Source organism: Anabrus simplex, chromosome 1 (genome assembly GCF_040414725.1).
Source record: "Anabrus simplex isolate iqAnaSimp1 chromosome 1, ASM4041472v1, whole genome shotgun sequence".
NCBI classification, from domain to species: Eukaryota; Metazoa; Arthropoda; class Insecta; order Orthoptera; family Tettigoniidae; genus Anabrus; species Anabrus simplex.
The window spans coordinates 1,294,958,296-1,294,980,213 of NC_090265.1; the positions used below are offsets into that span (position 1 = coordinate 1,294,958,296).

Consider the following 21,918-nt stretch of genomic DNA (forward strand, 5'->3'; position numbering starts at 1 on the left):
CATCACAACTTGTAATAATTCTGGTTTAAGTAATAAGAATGACAATTGAAACATTTTTACTTACCAGATTCTCCTCCATTGCTTTCAACAGATTCATCCTTGCCTTGCTTTAATTTTAATAAAGGAATATTTTCTTCTCTGGAAGACATAATGCCCTATAATTGAGCTCACATAACATACTCTGTGAAAATCGAGCTTCTGTGGACAAAGCAAGGTTCCAAGCAGAACAGCTGGGAAATGATGATTGACAATGGGCTATGTGGCCATCCAATTAGCAGAAATTTAGTTCATTACTCACCCAGTGATAATAATGAATGGTGCTTAGTGTAAGAAGTCATTATTTATTGTTGGGCAACTTCACGAACAGCATGAATAAAATGCACTTAGTTACTACCAAACTGACATAACGCACTTTGCACGCACAGAATAAAGTGCTGAATAGTGCTCAGTGTGGTAAGTCATGGAAGGTAGGACATAACACATTTTGCATAGCCAAAGTCTGTTCAAAGTCAATTTAACACATAATACACAACTCAATAACTTTGTAGCCATCCACAATACAACATAACACTCTAGACATGTGCAAGCAGATTGCTCTCCTCTCTTTGATGCCACCATTAACTCATTTCACATCACTCCTCAATTGTACAAGTATGCCATATATTTTCTTAGCAGTTCCATAAATCACTTTCATTTTATGTACCTAGAATAGCTCAGTGTGGATTTACATTGTAAGATACCAGTATAGCATACCTGTGTATGATCTTAAAACAAATTCATTACAAATTAAACATTTATTTGAATGTGGACACATTTATTTTGTAATTAGTGAAATTTTATACCTCATATTTTGTACGGTAACAAAAGTAGTCATCAATAAATACCAGCATTTTTTCATATCATTTAAAGAAAGAGGAAAATCAAAGGGGGAAGAAAATAAAATTAAAACATAAGGGGTTGGCACTCGAACCAAAACACCACTGTGGAAGTCAGGGAGGCTGATCTCTAGACCAGCAGTGATACAGGCACTCCCATGCAAATTGCCAACACATAAGTAGGCTGTTAGATTTACAGGGCCATTTTCCTGTTAAATGAGGGCCTGTAGCACAAACCCTTGGACATTTATTTGTTTACCCACCTCCCAAAGTTTGATGATGATGATGATGATGATGATGATGATGCTTGTTGTTTAAAGGGACCCAGCATCTAAGGTCATTGCCCCTCCCCCACCAAAAGTTTGAATGAAATCAGAAGCCTCATTGCTGTATATCCCCATTAGCAATAAACAAGCACTATAAGAATGCAGCACAAAGAGCAGCTAAAAATTTAAAATATGCCAATGAAGCCTGTACTGTAATAGGCTGTATGATGTAATTGAATGCAGTTCCTAAATCCACTGATATGCATCTTGGCTGTTTTGAGCTGTAAAATACATTATAATAAGCTACCATAAACAAAAACCTAACCCCATGGCACTACAGGCCCGAAGAACCTTGGCCTACCAAGCAACCACTGCTCAGCTGAAAGGCCTGCAAATTATGAGGTGTCGTGTGGTCAGCATGACAATTTCTCTCAGCCATTATTCTTGGCATTCTAGACTGGGATAATGTATTTTAATAATATTAGTTCTATCATAATAATTTTTTTATGACTCAAGTAACTGTAAACACAAAGTTAAACAGCTGACCCTACAGTCCACTGCTTATCACAAGGAATGAATGGATTTGGGAACTTTGCTCTGTTGATGGTAAATATTGGACTGGCAGATCTTACAGGATAAGTTTATAGAATCGTGAAGCTGTACTTCATAAATTAATTGACCATTCTTCAGTGAATAACTTCAGGTACACTGTTATTCATTCTATAGAAAAACTGAGTTACTTACATATCGTTGTTGCCACCTTGCGAACTGCTGTCCTGGATAATATTTCTTTCTTCAGTGCATAGTCTCCGAAGAAAGATACAATGATTGCTACAATCACACGGCATAAGTGAGGAATTCCAGATAGTATTCCTGTCTGAAAAAAATACATCTAAGTATCCCTTGCATTGCAAGTATACACCAAGTCTGTTAAAAGAAATGACACACCTTCTTTATTAATCCTTACACTACTATGCCTGAAATATCTCGTTTGTGGTAGTACGTCGCATCATTGCTGTGCCTGAGATATCTCATCGGCAATAGGAAATAGATACCTATGGAGTTTCCTTTGGTTTTCAAATGCAGACTGCATTCTAACACTATCAACGGTTAACTATCTGAAATAATGCACTCAGCTCAGTATGCAACCTACGTTGGCAGTCCCAAAAAGTACCTATGTCCAGGGCTTGTAAAAATGGCTTCAAGTAGTGGACAGTGCGTGCTTTCGAATTCTGAACTTATAGAAGCTATGAATGCTCTTGAATCGGAAGATGAGTACTGAGATATCAGTGATTGAATATCAAACTCACATTTGGTGAGTAGGTATGTTAACATCTCTGAAAGGTGAGGCATACATAGGCCAATAGGCAGAAAGAATTCAGAATTTTTGATGGGCTCAGTTAGAATAATATTTTCCATTTAATCACTAGAGTTGAATATGATTGTTTAGGTTTCTCTGTAAAGATCTGCGGGAATTACTGGCTCGATAATACATTTCTGCAAAGAATTATGCATTCCTGCATTACAAGGCTCAGTGTGAACTGCAAAATCATCTTTATGGATCATAAATCACTGAAATTGTTATATGTTATGCAATGACAAAAGGGAAACAATATAATTACCACTTAATGATATAACAAAAAAATTCTCATATACAAGAATTTTGATAGTAACTTAAAAATTAATCAAACATAAAATGTCAGTAACTCAATATTTTTACAATACAAGTAATTTGACTTTCCAGAAACATTTACTCCAAACTCCTGAAGTAAAGTCTCATAAAATAATTAGGTACTATTAAAAGAGAAATAAAGGTGCAGTTTGGAAGATCACACTGAGTTTCTGAAAAATGGCAACAATATTTTCAAACATGTTTGTTATTTTATGTATGCCAGATTACTTAAAATGTAAAATTAAGACACTTACCATTCGCACATTCATCCCATGAATATATCTGAAGAATGTAGGAGCTTGTGTGAGTAATGTGAAGAGTCCCCAGATACCACCCCACTGAGCAAAAATATTCATCCACATTGGAACAGATGTCAAAATACTTTTCCATGGAATGGGTGGCTGAAATATAAATGTACACTGTACCTATTAAATACTTAATGTAATAAAATCAATATACAGTAATTTTTTTTTATTTTAAGTTTATGGGGTTTAAAAACACATTGACTTAAAGACTATGTTTTTTTTTTTTTACTTAAGTCTGGTACATATTAGAATGTTTCTTAAAAAGAGCCTATATACATAACTAGCAGTCTGCAATCAGATTCAAATCAAGGAAGGTGTTTATAGTTCATGTGTTGTGGTAATGTGTGTTATTATGTCCATGTGAGATGTACTGGTATTCTAAGTTAATTTTGTTGTCACATGTACCTAGTTCCCTTAAAGGGTATACAGTGTCTAAATACAAACACCTAGCAAGTAGTCTATGTGGTTTGCATCACATAGCTGTGAGATGATGGGTTCAAATCCCACCATCAGCAGTCCTGAGGAAGATTTTCGGTGGTTTCTCATTTTCACTCCAGACAAATCTGGGGCTGTACCTTAATTAAGACCATGGCTCCAAGCTTCTCAATTCTATCCCTTTTCCATCCTTGCATCCTTTCATCATTTGCTGTGTTTGTGTGACGTTAAGCCACTAGCAAAAATATGGAACTGGTACATAAGTTTGTCGTATTTGGTGAATTAAAAGTATTTATTCATGTACATTTCAGTAATACAATAGTAATTAATACAAGCACAGCCAGTTGATTTACACCTCAACCCTCACTCAGTAACGTACTCGCCTCCATTGTCAGTACCAGCTGCCAACGTTGTGGAATTCGATGTTGTGCCCATAGCTGCTGTGGTTTCCAGTGAGCTAAGAGTTAAGAGCATCTTCATCAGGAAAGACTTCTCCTTGAATGTCATTAGAGAGAGTAACAAGGGTGAAAATCATTAGATACAAGGTCGGGGAAATATGGAGGGTGTGGAACAGTTTCTCAGCTTTGTTCTTCAGTAACTTCTATGATCAATTTTGCTGAATGTGTGTGTGCATTATCATGTAGTAACAGCACTGGATGTCCAAATCTTTTGTCTTTAACAACGGTGGTGAGTTATCGTAGTTGTTGTTGGTTATACACAGTGGTACTGATCATTTTATTCCTTGAAAGCAGTTTATGTTCCACCAGATGCACAACATCTTTGGATGTGTACAGTCCTGTGCACAGGGAGTTGCTTTTATCTTTGGGTTTAGTAACTCTTTCCTCTTCCTGATGTTGATGTGTAGACACAGTTTTTATTTTGTCACCAGTAATAACGTTCTCAAGGAATGAATTGGTGTTGATCACAAGCTAACTTTGATGAACAAGGAATGATTTACATTCAGTTACATGCTAATTTTTGTCTTTCTCTCTTAATACATGTTGGTACCCATGCCCCTAATTTTTGGACCCCTTTCCATAGAATGCAAATGACGCACTATGGTTGAGTGGTCATAGCTCCTACTAGTTCCTACATTGTTTGATGAAAATTTGCATAAATTACCTCACTTAAGTGACTATCCTGACCATGGATCATCAGATTGTCAAATTAGTTTCCCAGAAATGTGAAAACCATTTCCTTGCCATACTCTCAGCAATAGCATTAGCTCTATACACAACACAAATTGTTTTCACTGCTGGTGCTGCATTTAATCTTGAAGTTTCAGTTAAGCCACCGTTCAACTGTATTGCACATCTTGCAGCTAAATTCTGGAATTTCCTAGATAAATACTGCAGTCATACCATTCCACATGAATCAACTCAGAGAACTATCTTGAAGACTGTTCCTTCCCAGTCCTAGCCCTTTCCTCTCCCATCGTCGCCATAAGACCTATCTGTGTCAGTGCGACATAAAGCCAATAGCAAAATGAGGACTGTTATCATGATGTCCTCGTCAAATTTGGGGATATTGAGTATATTTCCAACAAGCGGATATTAAAAATTTTATTTTCTGCCTGGAGCTGTAACTTGTCATTTGGGAAGTAGTGTGGCGAGCTGAAAACAAGTTTTTTTTCGTCATTCAGAGGGGCGACATATTGATTGAGCTTCGACCAAGGCCATGGCAAACCACGTGACGTGTCCATGCACTACCTGCCACGCGCGAACAACAGACAGCTTGGTTCCAGAATAGTCTGAGCCAATTAAAGGAGACCTGATGACCAATTACAGTTCTCATTGGAATACACACCTCCCAAGCCGAGAATATAAAAAAGCCTCGTCCCGAGCAAATCACTCTCTGACTGTTATACTCTGAATAATCTGCTCTGAATGTTCTATTCTACGCTGCATTCTGAAGATTCTGCATTCTCTGTACTTGCTACGACCATGTGGAGGAGTAATTTTCAGCACAAGCAGATGCCCGTTCTGCCAACAATTTAGTGAACTAATTAGCTAACTCCTACGGAGTAAAATTCACCTTAAAATCCAAGTTAAGTGTGACTATCTAGAAGAATAATCAAAACTCTGCGTGTGTTTGTGCCCATATTTATTCTTGCCATCTCAGTTACAGCTTACGTCCGGAACTTAATAGAAGTCGTCTTGAAAGCTGCAGTACACCAACATGGATAATTCTACAATCATCTGCAACTCAACTTCATCGAGGGACATTGACGACCAAGTCTCCATGGATCTCTAAAATGTGAGGCGTCTCTGGTCATGGGAAGGAAACTGACCGGGGAAATGCTGGAATGATTGACTGCTACCTGGGATCGAACCTCATCTAAAACTTGAGTACCATTTTCACTTAATTTCTGTCTCATCTTTTGTAAAACTAGAGGTCTTTCTTCTTTGTTGTAGTTAGAAGCATTTCATTTTTCCAATTCTTAAGGTGTTGTGGTAGACGAGTCACATGTGTGAATGAAATTTTGAACCTGTTAGAGTAGACATGTAGTTTGTCTTTGGATTATTTCCCGTGCTTATGAGCTAAATATCTAAAAATCACCGACCACGCGATAAATCTACTTTTGAGTAATGTTGAAGTTTATCGGACTTGAATTTACGTGTACATTTTGTGAGATAGGGTCGAACCTAGAGTCTTTTCAAGATCACTTGCATTCCTTAGGATTGAGTCATCTGATTTTATGATATTTCACGAGGATCAGTAGATGTAATAATCACTTGACTAATAATAAAAATGACTAAAGATCGGGTAAAAGAGAATTAAACGCTCGTGAGCCATAACTTTACAGTAGATTCCTTATATGTGAGATTGAATGTGCTCTGTTTATGAAGTGTCTGGAATATGACCAATCCTGCGGGATATTTGTTAGGTAATTGAGTTATTGGATGAGTTATTTATGATGATTGACTTGTTCTTGTGTTATTGGGAGCGCAAGATAAATTATAATCATTGGAGCACGTGTTGCGTGTGTATTTCATGGACAGGGAATAATAATAATGTGACTGAGGCTCACGGACGCGATCGTTTCAACTGGTAACCCATGTGCTGGTAGTGATTACGGATTTTATTGAAATCTTCGATTATAATTTCAAAGTTAGATGATTTCCAACTGTATGAAAAGCATATTCTTACCCAAGTGATATCCCTAACTTCGATCACTAGTCACTATTAATGATAAAAATAATTTCTGTACTCAAATTATCTCCTACTGGATATGACGTGACCCGATCATTCTTAAAATTCAAAAGTAAACTTGCAGGAACAGGATTCGATGTAAATAATGTATATAAAATACGTGTTTCCCAGTATGAATGAGTGAGTGTGTGTGTGTGTAAATATGTGTATTTTTCTTGTATCATGTTTATTCTATTTAACTTGATCTGGTCGTGTGTTTGTGACGACGCAGATTACATTCATCGTTGTATGCTACCTTAAGAAGTAATTTTCGTGCCCTTAAGGGAAAATTTTGATAAGTTTAAGTCGAGGAAGACAAGGAAAGGATTTCTTTTTGTTGATGAACGTGATTTAAAAGGAAAGATCATCTCATTATTTTCACGAAGGCAATCGATTTGTAAAGTAAACTATTAATTAACTAGCCCACACGTGGATAACAAAGTTTTCTAACACATTTATATTTGAATTTTGAAACATTTTAAAATTAATTTGAAACATAAATGCTATGCAAAGATCAGAAGTAGACGTTCATTAGCTGCATAATTACTTTGAATTTTGGTGATAATGAGTCACAATAATTAATTGGAGAATGTTTATTTTGGAATGTTAATGACAATTGCTAAGTGAATGATGCAGTAAGAAATTAATTAGAAACACAATCCTGTGATGGTGAAGGACATGTTAATTAAATAAGGTGAGAGATTGATAATAATAATAATTAATTTTGAAGTTTTTGAAATTAATTTTGATTTTCTATTAAAGCTTATACTGGTGTTATTGACCAATGGTAAATACATTAAAGGATAAAACTTAGTAGAATTCAACTTAAACCATGTGTTGACGCTACTTTAAAGTCATGGAGCCTTTAACTATTTTATTGTAAAATATCAGTAAGACAGTTATCGAGTTATTTTGTGAACCTCTTTGTTAAGTTTTTTTTAAAATTTCTTTCAGTCGAATATTTTGATTTTTAAAAGGCGGTAGGCCTAATTTTTCTTTGATTTTCGTTACAGAATAGTAAAGCTGTCCATTAAGAAATACGTGCTTCTCAAAGACTGAGGAAGAAATGGATGTTATGAAAGTTCAATGCAAAAGAAAGTAATATCAGCAAGAATATTTTTATTTGTGATTTGCTTGTGTTAACAATTGTCAGAGTGTTGTTTTAAAATTTATTTTTCTCGCTTGGTACGACACACAACACAGGATACAAGCCACACAAGGTTTTTTCCACCGTCTGTCTGTACAATGGACTGTATACTCCTTACCTCATCCCAAATTATTTTTGATTCAGCCAGGTGACGTCGCAACTCTAACATCGCACCCAGCCAACCCAATAAAGTATATCGGCCAGACTCCAAACTGGAAGTTGGCCTCCCCCACATCATGGATAACTGTGTGATCCTTGACGTTGACCCTGCTCTCCAAGACCACGCCATCCTAACACAACTCCAATGGAAAGGCGTCGCAACTGAGAGTGTCTCCTGAATACTGCAAGACAACGTTCCCACATGTCATGTCTTTGTTCAACTCTACAGGCAGGCCACCTTAAACGCATCCTTGCCAAAGGAGTCTACCTCAACGGCCAGCATCACCGAGTGGAACCACTTCTTCTGTATGTTGACAACGCAGCAACCACTCCACAGCCATCCCAACAACCGTTAATGTTCCCTTTTCTCCCTCCTCCTGCCACCGCTATCACCACCACCACCATCACCACTGCCATTACTACAACCACCACAACATCCACCCCTCTTTCTTCCTATGTTCCAATTACAACTGTTGCCACCTGCTATCCTTCCCCACTCATGAGTTCTTCCCTCCATCTCTCCCCCATTTCTGAACAACCCCCACATCAATACCTACCAGCTGAATCATCAGGGTCTACAAACGCAGCACCGCCTTTGTTATCTCCACCTGCCGATGAACTAGCAGCCTCCGCACCACCATCGCTGACGCAGCCTTCTTCAACTCGTCACACCATGTCCAGCTGTGTGATCCGTGGTGTAGATCCTGCCCTCTCAGAACTGGCCATTCTCCTTCACCTCCAAGCTGAAGGCGTCCCAGTTTGTCGTGTCTTCCGAATTAAGAATGCATCCGGCCCAACCTATATGGTTTTTCTACACGTCCTGAGCGCCGCCGATGCCCAGCACCTAATTAACAATGGAGTTTACATCTATCATCATCGCCATAAAGTGGAGCCCTTCATCTCTCCACCCCAACCTGTTCGCCATCCCAACAACAATTCTCATCGTCGTACCCGGTCAACCACTTCCTTTCAACCTCGCCACTTTGTCAGTCCACCCCTTCCTCCACCTAGTTACATCTGCTATCCACCTCCGATGCTCGAAATCCTACGATCCTTGACATCTTCCATCCTCAACATCACAACGTCGCTGCACCTCCTAACCCTCCATTTGCATCCTCATACCCTGCTCTAAAACTTCACTCCCAATCTTCCCCCTCATTCAATCTGTCAAATCACTTACCCACCTTCTCCATTTATCGCATCACTCAGTTATCTTCACCTCTCTTGGCCTGAGAGATCGCGTCACGATCTAGAGGGCCCGCCCCGCCCTTCAGGCGGGGAATGAAAGCATATTTAAAAAAAAAAAAGTGTGGTAAATGAAACTACAGACTCCTGTGGGTTTTATGAGGTGAATTTTCTGGTTGGCAAACTCAGTGAAAATGAATTGGGAAAGCTCTTTCAGATTGCTTGTGGGGTCATAGAGAAACCTAATAATTCCACCATTGCTCATTTTGTGAATCAGGCTTTAAGAGTATTATGGTCAGAAGGAACTAATGAAATTAAGTTTTGTGTTCTAATTTCAGACTCTATAGTCTGCAAGCTACTTCTCTGAAAATATTTGATCACCATTTAATTCATGTTACCATACTTAAGTTGTGCATGGGCTTCAAAGACTAGCAGAAGTCAATACAGGAACAGTTTCCTGAATTAAATACCTTAATTTCTAGTACCAAGACCTTGCTTGTAAAGGCCCGTGTTTGAGTAAATACTGTACTTACTGTATAGGAAAAAATACCCCAAAATTCCTTTACCCTAGGAACCAATTCTTACCCACTGAGGTACATGGATAAATGCTGCTCTCCTTTATGATGATAATTTCAATGAAGTTGAAGTGTTGTTTGTGGTCTAAATCCAATTCAACATTCACAGAACATTTTGAAAAATGAAATGTTGCAGAGGGACTTGAGTTCAATAAAGATGCATTTCAAAATTTATCCCATGCAATTGAAAAACTAGAAAAAGTGTTATTTGTCACTTCATGATTTTATTTCAATCCTTGAGAAAGTGAAAAGTGAACCTAAGTATGCCCCTCTAAAATATAAAGAAATATTGAGTGCATTACTGTGCAGTGACTACTTAAAGACTGATACATAATAACAATAACAAAAACTAAATTTCAATGTGCTCTGTTAGTGCTTGTTAGTGCTTACAAATACTGCCCAGTCAAATCTGTGGATGCTGAGAGGTCATCCTCTGAGCATACAATCTGACATTAACTAATAAACATAAAATTACTCCTGAACATTTGGGGGGAAAAAATCATCATTTTATACTGTAAATTGAATTACAGCCTCCAGAATGACAAATTAGGGAGATCATTCAATGTGAGCAGATTTATAAATCATATATATTTAGTGCAGAATAGCACATTTCAGTGCATATTTTCAAAAATTTTAAGCATATTTTAAAAATTGTGATGGCATAAATGTGGTAAATGTAAATATTCCATATTTTGTACATTTTTAACGCATACAAATCTAATGTCTAGTGATTACTTACTTCTTCATTCTGATAAATTTTGATAGCTACTTGAAAAAATTGTGACTTTCTTCTGAAATTTCTAATCATAGACAAAATTGCATAACCTTACAAAGCAAACTGTAGGTACCAGTACCTTTTTCTTTGTGACGGTGTAGCCAAGAGAGCTCTCTATGTATGTGCGCTCACTTTCAGCTATTCTTGGATGTTTTGCAGGTGTGTCAAACACAATGAAGTACCATGCTAGGTACCACATTGTTCCTAAGACACCTGTTGTGTAAAACACAGATGGCCAGTCAAACCATTCTATGAGGAAACCACACATTGGGAAGGTAACAGCTGCTCCCACTGAGCTGCCTACCTGACAAAGAGCAAAGTGATTAGATTTCTGCAGGGAAAAAAAATTAAAATAATAATAACAATAACAACAACTAGTGGCCTGTCACAGCAATAGCTGTGAACAAAGTCTAAAAATGAAACTGATGTTAAAGGAAGTGTGAGAAAAGTAACAGAAAATATATTGAACTCCGGAAGACCATTCATTTGCCTTTAAACTGACACTTCTGTTGTGACTATACATATGGTATTTTTGAACCTTAGCAATTTGTAGAATTTTCACCATGAAAACTATTTGCAAGACTTGAATCTATCACTTGAAGCTGGCCGTATAATGCTCGCCAATTTTCCTGTTTCTCTGAAAAGCGCATCCAGAGGCGATGGGTGCAATAACAACTTAAGTCTGAAAACACTGTTTTGAGAAAAGTCACTTGTAAAGTTTTGAAACACTGTAAATGTCTGAGTTTTTCATTTATGTATATGTTAATTTATAGATATAATTTAAAGACAGTCATTTTCAGTATATCCATATCACTGAGAATTAAAATTTCACCACTTCTTAAATATTTTAATTTATGATTTTAAAATGAGTACAAATGCAATGAGAGGTGAAAAGGAATAACAGTCTATAGTACAAAAACATTAAAAGCTAGAAGGGAACATAAGTGTAGGAACTTAATGCTGAAAGAGATACATTAGTAGCTAAAAGGAACACTGATCTAGACAAAACATACCATACATTAAGATCTGAAAAGGATCAATACCCTACCAAAAAACCATAAGATTAGGTATAGTATGAGCTAGAGAAAACCTGACTATAGGGAGACAACATGAAATGTACACGAATAGCTTAAATTAATCATTATTCTACATATTTAAGATAAAGCATATATATTAAGAGCTAAACTGGATCGTTATTCTAAGAAATTAACATAATACCCCATGGCACTATAGCCATATGGGGCTTTGCCTACCAAGTCATGGGAGTTACAGTAACAAAATAGACACAAGTTGAAAAGCATCATTAATCTGGGGAAACAGCACAAGAATAAGTACATAACAAGCTAGAATACAATATTAGTCTAGAAAGTTAATGTCAAATATACATTAAGTGCTAAAATGGATCATTATTCAAGGAAATGAATACAAGAACAGATATACAATAAAGGAATCTAAAGCTAGGAAGTAAAAATGTTCACGAAGACCTGAAATGGAACAATATTATAGGGAATTAACAGAATAGGAACATTATGAGCTGGAATAAAATATAAATCTAGAGAGTTAACTTAAAATGTTCATGAAGAGATGAAATGTATTCTTATTCTAGCAAATAGGTACATCACGAGCAAGAATATAATATTAGTCTAGAGAGTTAATGTATAATATACATGAAAGGCTGAAATTGATCATTTTCTAAGTAACCAATCAATCAATCAATCAATCAATCAATCAATCAATCAATCAATCAATCAATCAATCAATCAATCAATCCTGATCTGCATTTAGGGCAGTTGCCCAGGTGGCAGATGCCCTATCTGTTATTTTCCAGGCCTTTTCTTAAATGAGTTCAAAGAAATTGGAAATTTATTGAGCATCACCCTTGGTAAGTTATTCCAATCCCTAACTCCCCTTCCTATAAATGAATATTTGCCCCAATTTGTCCTCTTGAATTCCAACTTTATCTTCATATTGTGATCTTTACTACTTTTAAAGACGCCACTCAAACTTATTCATCTACTAATGTCATTCCACACCATCTCTCCGCTGACAGCTTGGAACATACCATGACTTGTAACATACCACTTAGTCGAGCAGCTCGTCTTCTTTCTCCCAATTCTTTCCAGCCCAAACTTTGCAACATTTTTGTAACGCTACTCTTTTGTCGGAAATCACCCAGAACAAATCGAGCTGCTTTTCTTTGGATTTTTTCCAGTTCTTGAATCAGGTAATCCTGGTGAGGGTCCCATACACTGGAACCATACTCTAGTTGGAGCCTTATCAGAGACTTATATGCCCTTTCCTTTACATCCTTACTACAACCCCTAAACACCCGCATAACCATGCGCAGAGATCTGTACCCTTTATTTACAATCTCATTTATGTGATTTCCCCATTGAAGATCTTTCCTTATATTAACACCTAGATACTTACAATGATCCACAAAAGGAACTTTCACCCCATCCATGCAGTAATTAAAACTGAGAGGACTTTTCCTATTTGTGAAACTCACAACATGTCTTTTAACCCCGTTTATCAACATACCATTTCCTGTTGTCCATCTCACAACATTATCGAGGTCACGTTGCAATTGCTCACAATCTTGTAACTTATTTATTACTTTATACAGAATAACATCATCCACAAAAAGCCTTACCTCTGATTCCACTTGTTTACTCATATCATTTATATATATAAGAAAACATAAAGGTCCAATAATACTGCCTTGAGGAATTCCTCTCTTAATTATTACAGGGTCAGATAAAGCTTCGCCTACTCTAATTCTCTAAGATCTATTTTTTAGAAATATAGCAACCCACTCAGTCACTCTTTTGTCTAGTCCAATTGCACTCATTTTTGCCAGTAGTCTCCCATGATCCACCCTATCAAATGCTTTAGACAGGTCAATCGCAATACAGTCCATTTGACCTCCTGAATCCAAGATATCTACTATATCTTGCTGGAATCCTATAAGTTCAGCTTCAGTGGAATAACCTTTCCTAAAACTGAACTGCCTTCTATCGAACCAGTTATTAATTTTGCAAACATATCTAATATTATCAGAAAGAATGCCTTCCCAAAACTTACATACAACGCTTGTCAAACTTACTGACTTGTAATTTTCAGCTTTATGTCTATCACCCTTTCCTTTATACATAGGGGCTACTATAGCAACTCTCCATTCATTTGGTATAGCTCGGTACCTTACAACCTATAATATAATATTAGTCTAGAAAGTTAATGTCAAACTAATTTAATATTTCCTGAATTTCCAAAAATACAAAGTCATGCATTAAAGAAGAAAAACTTCATCCAGCTATTTACCAGGTGGTAGTGTCCCCAGAATGGATGTGACATTACCACGCATTAGAGTTATGCTGATGCGCTGAATAAGATAAGCAGTTGATCGCTTATTGCCGGAGATCCAAGCAATCCATTGGCCAACCTCTTTGATAAAATTGAGTCACTCATTACCCCAGGTACCACATGATTTAATGGCTACTGGCACGAAGCACAATTTGTCTAACAAATCACTGTATTTTCTTCTTTTAGAATTTTCCCTATTCACAGCTGCACCTCCAGCACTTAGAGACGAAAGGGAAAGATTGGACTGGGCGAACATGTCAGCACAGGTAAAATCCCACAAGAGAGATTCACCCTTTTTCCATGGCACAAGTGTCATTCTGTCTGGCCTTTTACCGTTTTATGGCAGCAGCCAGCTAGTGCCTCGTATGGAAGGACCTTCTACTTAAATCACAGCCCGCAAGATGACATCGTTTATAGTGGAGTGGCGTATGTGTCTGCCTTTTTTCAAACAGGAAAGGCCATGTAGGCCACATTGATCAACATAGGCACCACAAGCTGAGCATCGGTGAGGCTCACAGACAGTTGCTCCCAAACGTAAAGCCACAGCGATACAGAAATTTTCATTGGAAAGATGAAGACCAAGAGAACGCGAAGGTAATGGTTGGAGCCATGCACCAGATTCAGGAGAAGAAGCAGCGAGGAGACAGGCTTTGTCTTGGAGACTGCTAGTTGGCTGCTGCAGAAGCGAGTAGAGATGACTGATAAGAGGAGCATCCCAGGCAGCTTGAATACTTCTTTTGCTAATATCAGGGGAAACTACGCAACTAAGCTTGACCACCGAGATGTACTCTCTTGTATGGCAGCATAAGGATCCAGGCATCCACCAGGAGGAAGGAGAGCCTCAACAAGATGAAGAGAACCATGAAAAGAGGCTAAAAATGATGGAATCACCAAATCCACAGCATGGCAAATGCCGAGGCCACCAGAACCAACAGGAAGAGAAGCCTGTAACAAGGCATTGTCACTCAGGGAGCAACTGAGGATAGTTTTGAGGCCAGTTTTTAACACAAAATTGAATTCCTCCAAAAGTGCGGACTCATGCCAGATGGAGAACAAACAGGAAGTACATCAATCGCGGGATGGAAAACAAAGCACAAAGCAAAAAGAAGGTTGAATGTGCAAACACTATGGAAAGATGTGAAATGATCACCTTAAGTTTCGTCATCTTTTCAGCCAATATCCTGTACAGAGTTAGAGGGGATAGCACTGCACCAAGCAGACAAGTATTAGATATTGTTAAAAGTTGAATTCCAGGGGCAGAAACATTAAACTTCTCATACAGTATCTCAGCTTGTTCTTGATGAACGCCAAGAAAACCAACTTCGCACTTAGAAAAATTAAGATGTAGACCAATGTTTGAAGCTTGTGTGCGAATATTATCCAGAGATGAAAGTACAAAGTCAGGTTCATCAGCAATGGTATCATCATCTAAATACCAAATGTTTAACTCGGTATTAATGGAATTGACAATTGAATGAAGAATAATTGCGAAAAGAGCAGAACCAAGTGGATCATCTTGTTGAACTCCACATTGAGAAAGTATAATTTCATCACCAAGGAAAAGGTCACTAGGCTGGGAGTAGTACTGATAGATATACGGATAGATGGAAGGAAACTCATTCTTCACTGCCAACAACATAGCATCACGATGCAATTCGTTGAAAGCATTATGAAAGTCTAATTTGACGAAAGCTTTCAGGCACTGATGAGGATATAGGTGTTGATTCCCATAATTTATAATGTCCAATAATGGACCATTATATTGGTATCACTGATGAGGAGGCGAGTAATAGATATGTGCAACATGAACGGCACCTTCAGCTCCATTGGGAACACACAGTCCAAGTTGGTGAGGGGATAAGAAGTTCATAGCTGGTGTTTGGATTCTGCAGTATAAGATTTTCGCAGTCAGTTGATGCCAAACAGTACCGACAGCAGTAGGGCGAATGCCACCACATTTCTTCTTCAGAGCAGTGAGTGAGGCACCATAAAATAGTTTGCGAACCTCCAAAGAGACTCTGCCAGAAATGATGAGGTCAAGTAAACCACAAAGAGATCTTATGAGTTGCTCCTTAGAATCATGCTCTTGACATTGGAGAAGGTCTTTCAGGACCAATGGACGAAGGCCATCCAGTCCACCAGCAGATCCAGAAGGAAAAGTGGAGACAGCATTAAAAAGTTCTGTGGTTGTCACTCCAGGAACAAACGTTGATGTATTTGAAGGATCCAGAAGAACGACTGGACCTAAGTGGCAGGATGTTTCTCATGGAAGGCTTCCAATATAGATGCATCCGTGTCATCAGAAATAAGCAACCAAACTGCTCCATGAATGTCACCATCGGCAAGTTTGTTCACCACGTTCTTGACACTGACTGAACTGAGTGAGACTTCCGATCATGTAAAAAAGAGCAGGGAATGGCATCACGGTGGACCTCATTGCAACAACAAACTCTGTTTAACCCACAATGTGAGGTTGGTTACCTTTTCTGATTTCTGAGGAACACAGAGAGCAGCAAAAAGAAAAAGAAGAAGATCAAACCAGGCACTGGAATCTTTGGTATCCACCACACAGCAAACAACTTCACACAAGCATTGGCTACAGTTGAGCGAGCACCTCTAGGCACACAGCACAGAACAGGGACACCAGATTTTAAATTAACAAGAAACGGGCCAATTTTTGATGGTGGCAAATTCTTCAGTTCCGTACTGTTAGTGGGTATACATCTCAAGGAGCCATGTTGATTATCCTTCTTGATGTGGGGTGGCTCAGAATACATCAATATGTGACTTACTAATATGGATCGCAAGACCCCTGGAACCAACGAAGAATTTACCGCAATGAGGACAAGGCACTTCGTTTATACATCTTGACAAATTACTAATGCTACTTGTATCCTTGACAAGTCCTGCTGAAGCAACTTCATTATCCTTCATGTTAAAACTGTAATAAAATTATCTTTATGATATTCCCATGGTCTTGAAATTCAGCACAGTATGTGAAGTTATTCTGACACAGCGCTATTCACGTACTTCACTCTGTAAAAAGAACTAAGTACTCTGATACACTCAATAAGAAACAGACTGTCAAAGAAAATCCTTTAGCATTCTTGAGACATAGGCAGATTTTCGCGAAGCAAATTAAGCATTCACCTTCTTGAAATATTTAACAAGAGAGTAGTAGTTTCTACCCGGAGTGTGTCACTTTCATCTGTGACTCACGTGCTCTAAGTGAATTTCTTGTCCTAAGAAGTTTACTAGAGGTTTCTTCTTCAAGTGTATGGTTTTCAGAATGAGGTAGTTTGTTCTACTTGACCTCATTTACTGCAATTAATAGTGTCTATAATAGAAACTATGTCCATAAAATAATGAACAAAACTGAGGAAAGCAACTTTCCACTAGTTTACCTGAAGAACCAAGGGGAGAGAAAGAAATGTGTAGGTAACTTTCACCAGCAAAAACAGTAGCACTTTCAAATCACTAAATTAATCTTCGAAATCTGCAACACTAAATCTAATAACAAGGACGTTGCATTCTAATCGTCTCTAATACATATCAGTTCTGAAAAAGTTATCAGTCTACAAAAGGTTCATATACCATACAGAATAACTAATTTTCTCACATGGGCCTCACGCTCTACAGGAGGCAATACAAGGCCAGAAGTTACAAGATTTTGTAAGGACTAATATCAGAAACATATGATTAATATTATTTTATGATCGAGTAAAACAAGTTTTGTACGTGCATACACGATTAAAATAGCTCTAATTCGTGTCCTGTTGGCAATAATAAAATGTAGATTTCTGTCGAACTGTGCAACGGGCTGAAGTCCTTATCCAACTTCCATAATTGATTTCTAGCTTGTCTTGAATGCACATAGGTTGAGTAGTTATTCACTATGAAACATAATGATTCTCAACTCACCTTCACTTCTGTAAAAAGAAAATGTAATACCAATTTAAATGGTCTGTTATTGGATATTGTAAATTTTCCAGCTAACTAATTCCTGGTTGCCAGCTTTTCTCCCCAGTGTGCTAAGTTGGGCTCATCATTTGGTAAATAGATGCATGAAATTTCAGGTTCCCTATCCATATCATCTGATGGCCAAGCAGGCATCTATTGTTGGTACTAAGGCAAAGTCTCTCATAGTGCATTGGCACTGCCGGTGGTTCCAAGTAACCTATGCAGTGGCTTCCATGGTATGCACTAGCCATGCGTCTTGGTAGGTGTGCTATTTACCAACTGATGAGCCCAACTTAGCACACTGGGGCAAAACGCTGGCAACCAGGAATGAGTTAGCTGGAAAATTTATAATATCCAATAATGGACCATTTATATTGGTATTATAAATTTACTGATTCAGGACAAAAATATTTCAGGTTCCCTATGGGAATCAACATCCATATCAAAAGAAAATGTATCGCCTTATGGCATCTTGATAACACTATTTACGTCTGAAACGTTGATTTCATCTATAAGTATCACTTATTTATCAGAGCAACACTCTTGCAGTATCCTTATGCTGCCGCCATTTTTGTTATTTAATTTAATTTAAATGTAAGTCGTTATTGCATAGTTTGAGTATCAGCATCTTAAATTGCCATTTATTGGCAGTAGATTTGTTCAGACTAATTTAATACCAAAATATGAAACTATCCTGCACTGAATATCACATATGTTTTTATAGCAACATTATATTAAATATACAGTATATGTAAAATTTACAGATGAAAATTAATTTTTAAGCTATTTTTTAATACCGGTAATGCACTTTTGAAAGTTTTATTGAAATTTCTTACCTTATCAAGAAATATAAATATGTCTAACACAGCTAATTTTTAATCCTTCATAATTACTAGATTTAAATACAAAAAGTAATGCAGATTAGATTTAGAATGAATATGTTAATGTATGAAAACCAGTTTTAACTACACAGTTCCAATAAAAGAACAATGATGAAATTATTACATATAGATTGGCTTTGCCTTAATAAGATAGACAAAGTAAAACTGTATTATTATTATTATTATTATTATTATTATTATTATTATTATTATTATTATTATTATTATTATTATTATTATTATTATTATTATTATTATTATTATTATTATTATTATTATTATTATTATTATTATTATTATTATTATTATTATTATTATTATTATTATTATTATTATTATTATTATTATTATTATTATTAATTGGGGATTTCAATTGCCATAGTAATGTGTGGGGTTATGAATACGAAGATGAGAGTGGTATAGCAGTGCAAGAATGGGCAGAAGCAAACTACCTAACTCTCATTCATGATGCTAAACTACCAGCTTCATTTAACAGTGGCAGAGGAGACGAGGATATAACCCTGATCTGATTTTCAGCAGTAATAATATTAGCCAACAATGTGTAAAGTACGTCTGCAACCCAATACCTAACACGCAGCATAGACCAATAATGTGCCAGATTTATGCAGCAGTCAGACCACAGAGTGTTCCATTCCAAAGGAGGTATAACTTCAAAAAGGCAAATGGGTCAAAGTTTGCAGAGATGTTAGATGCTGAAGTGTCCATCATCCAGCCAACACCAGAGTGTTATGATACTTTTGTTGATGCCATAAAGAAATGCTCCAGAAAGTCCATACCTAGAGGCTGTCGGACGTGGTATGTCCCTGGCCTTACCTCAGACCTTGTTGCGAAGCTTATGGAATATGCAACTTTGTTTGAAGAAAATCCCCTAGGAGAAAAGACAGTGGAAGTTGGGAACAATCTCATGTCATCATTGACAACATCAAAACGGAATCAGTGGATGAAAACTATTGAAAGTATAGATCTTACGAGAGACAGCCATAAAGCCTGGAGATTATTGAAACACCTTAACAATGATCCAACGAAGACCATCCAACATTTCAATGTCACTGCAAATCAGACAGGACACCAACTGCTCTTAAATGGGAAAGCAACCAATAAAATCCGAAGGCCAAAAATACAGAGGAAGATTCAAGAAGAAAGAAGTGACCTCACTGTCCCCTTCACGATGTTGGAGTTGGAAAAAGTCATCAAAGAATGTAAAAATGGAAAATCAGAGGGTCTAGATGACATTCGAGTAGAACAGATAAAGAAATTTGGGCCTAAAACCAAAGAATGGGTTCTGCAACTCTTCAATAGATGTGTGAGCAGAGGTCAGATACCAAAGACATGGCGAAAAAGTAGAGTAATTGCTTGGCTCAAACCTAGCAAGAAAGGAAATCATCCTACAGACTTCAGACCTGTTACCCTTTTGCATCATCTATATAAATTACTGGAAAGGATGATCCTAAATTGCATTCAACCCATGATTGACCCTCTCCTCATATCACAACAAGCTGGATTTCGTCTGGGTAAGAGCTGCACTGAACAACTACTGAATCTTACACAATTCACTGAGGATGGCTTTGAAAGACACAAGGTGACAGGTGTAGTCTTTGTAGATTTGACTGCAGCGTATGACACTATCAACCATCAACTTCTGTTAGTTAAAGTCTACAATCTGACCAAGGATATTAAGATAACCAGTTTTATCGCAACCCTTCTTCAGAACCGTAGGTTTTTTGTGGACTTCCAAGGACAGCGCAGTCGGTGGAGGACACAAAGAAACGGTTTACCTCAAGGAAGTGTGCTGGCACCAATCTTCTTTAATATATACACAAATGACCAGCCGGTAGCTCCAAAGAGCAGAAGTTTCTTGTATGCTGATGATCTTGCTCTGGCAACACAATGTACAGACTTTGAGACAGTGGAAAGGAATCTAACCATCGCCCTCGAAAGTTTGTCATCCTATTACAAGGCAAACCAGTTAAGGCCTAACCCTATGAAAACACAATTTTGTGCCTTTCATCTGAAAAATAGGGAAGCTCATCGTAAGCTGCATATAGTGTGGTCGGGTGTTGAGTTACAATACTGTGAAACTCCAAAATACCTAGGAGTGACGCTTGATAGAGCTCTTACATTCAAGAAACACTGCATGAACACTAAACTTAAATTTTCCACCAGGAATCATCTTCTACGTAAATTATCTGGATCAGAATGGGGCAGTCAACCAAAAACTATTTGTGCTTCCGCCATGGCACTATGTTATTCTGCAGCGGAATATGCCTGCCCTGTTTGGTACAATTCATCTCATGCCAGACAGGTAGACATAGCACTTAATGAGACCTGCAGACTTGTTACAGGTTGTCTAAAGTCTACTCCAACTGAAAAACTCTATCGTCTTGCAGGGATAGCACCACCCGGTGTGCGAAGAGAGGTAGCTGCAAATAAGGAAAGGACAAAGGTTAAGCACGTAAGTACTCATCTACTGCATGGACATGAGCTTCCAGTACAGAGACTGAAATCTAGGAAGAGCTTCCTACGAACATCTCAGGAACTTATAGTACCAGCTGAGAAGGCAAGGATACAGCTATGGAAGACGAAGATCCCCCAAGGCTCTGAGCAGATGGTGGTTGAGGAATGTTTGCCACCCGGTTGCAATGAGAGCTGGATAATCTGGAAATCTCTCAATAGGTTGAGATCAGGAGTGGGAAGGTCCAAAGTTAATTTGGCAAGATGGGGCTTCATCAATGGCGACAACACCAAGTGTGACTGCGGAGAAGATCAAATCATCCAGCATATGCTTCAGTGTCTGCTGTGTCCATCTTTGTGCACGCAAGATGACCTGCATCGAGCTACAAAGAGAGGACTCGAAGTAGCGTTGTATTGGTCCAAGATTATTTAAATGTTACTTGAAATTATTGTAACTGTTTTCTTTTTTTGATGTATCTGACACGAGAATAATAATAATAATAATAATAATAATAATAATAATAATAATAATAATTATTATTATTATTATTATAATAATTGCCAATACTGCATGTGACCCTGAAGTTTGATACATAAGGACCATACACTTGAACTTTGGAAAAAGAAAGGTTCTAAAGCTGAGCATCAGTCTTGTA

At 37.5% G+C, this 21,918-nt stretch overlaps 1 protein-coding gene across 5 annotated transcripts in view; it reads right to left on the bottom strand.

Annotated features, from left to right (window-relative positions):
• Positions 1–21,918, bottom strand: part of LOC136858275 (sialin) — a 116,446-nt gene that overhangs the window by 20,735 nt on the left and 73,793 nt on the right. For all 5 annotated transcript variants that reach the window (XM_067137688.2, XM_068228870.1, XM_068228866.1 and 2 more), the window contains exons 5-7: positions 10,666–10,886; positions 3,068–3,214; positions 1,886–2,018 (exon numbers count right to left, since the gene is read on the bottom strand). In XM_067137688.2, coding sequence (XP_066993789.2) covers positions 1,886–2,018; positions 3,068–3,214; positions 10,666–10,886 — 501 coding nt within the window. The remainder of the gene's footprint in view (positions 1–1,885; positions 2,019–3,067; positions 3,215–10,665; positions 10,887–21,918) is intronic.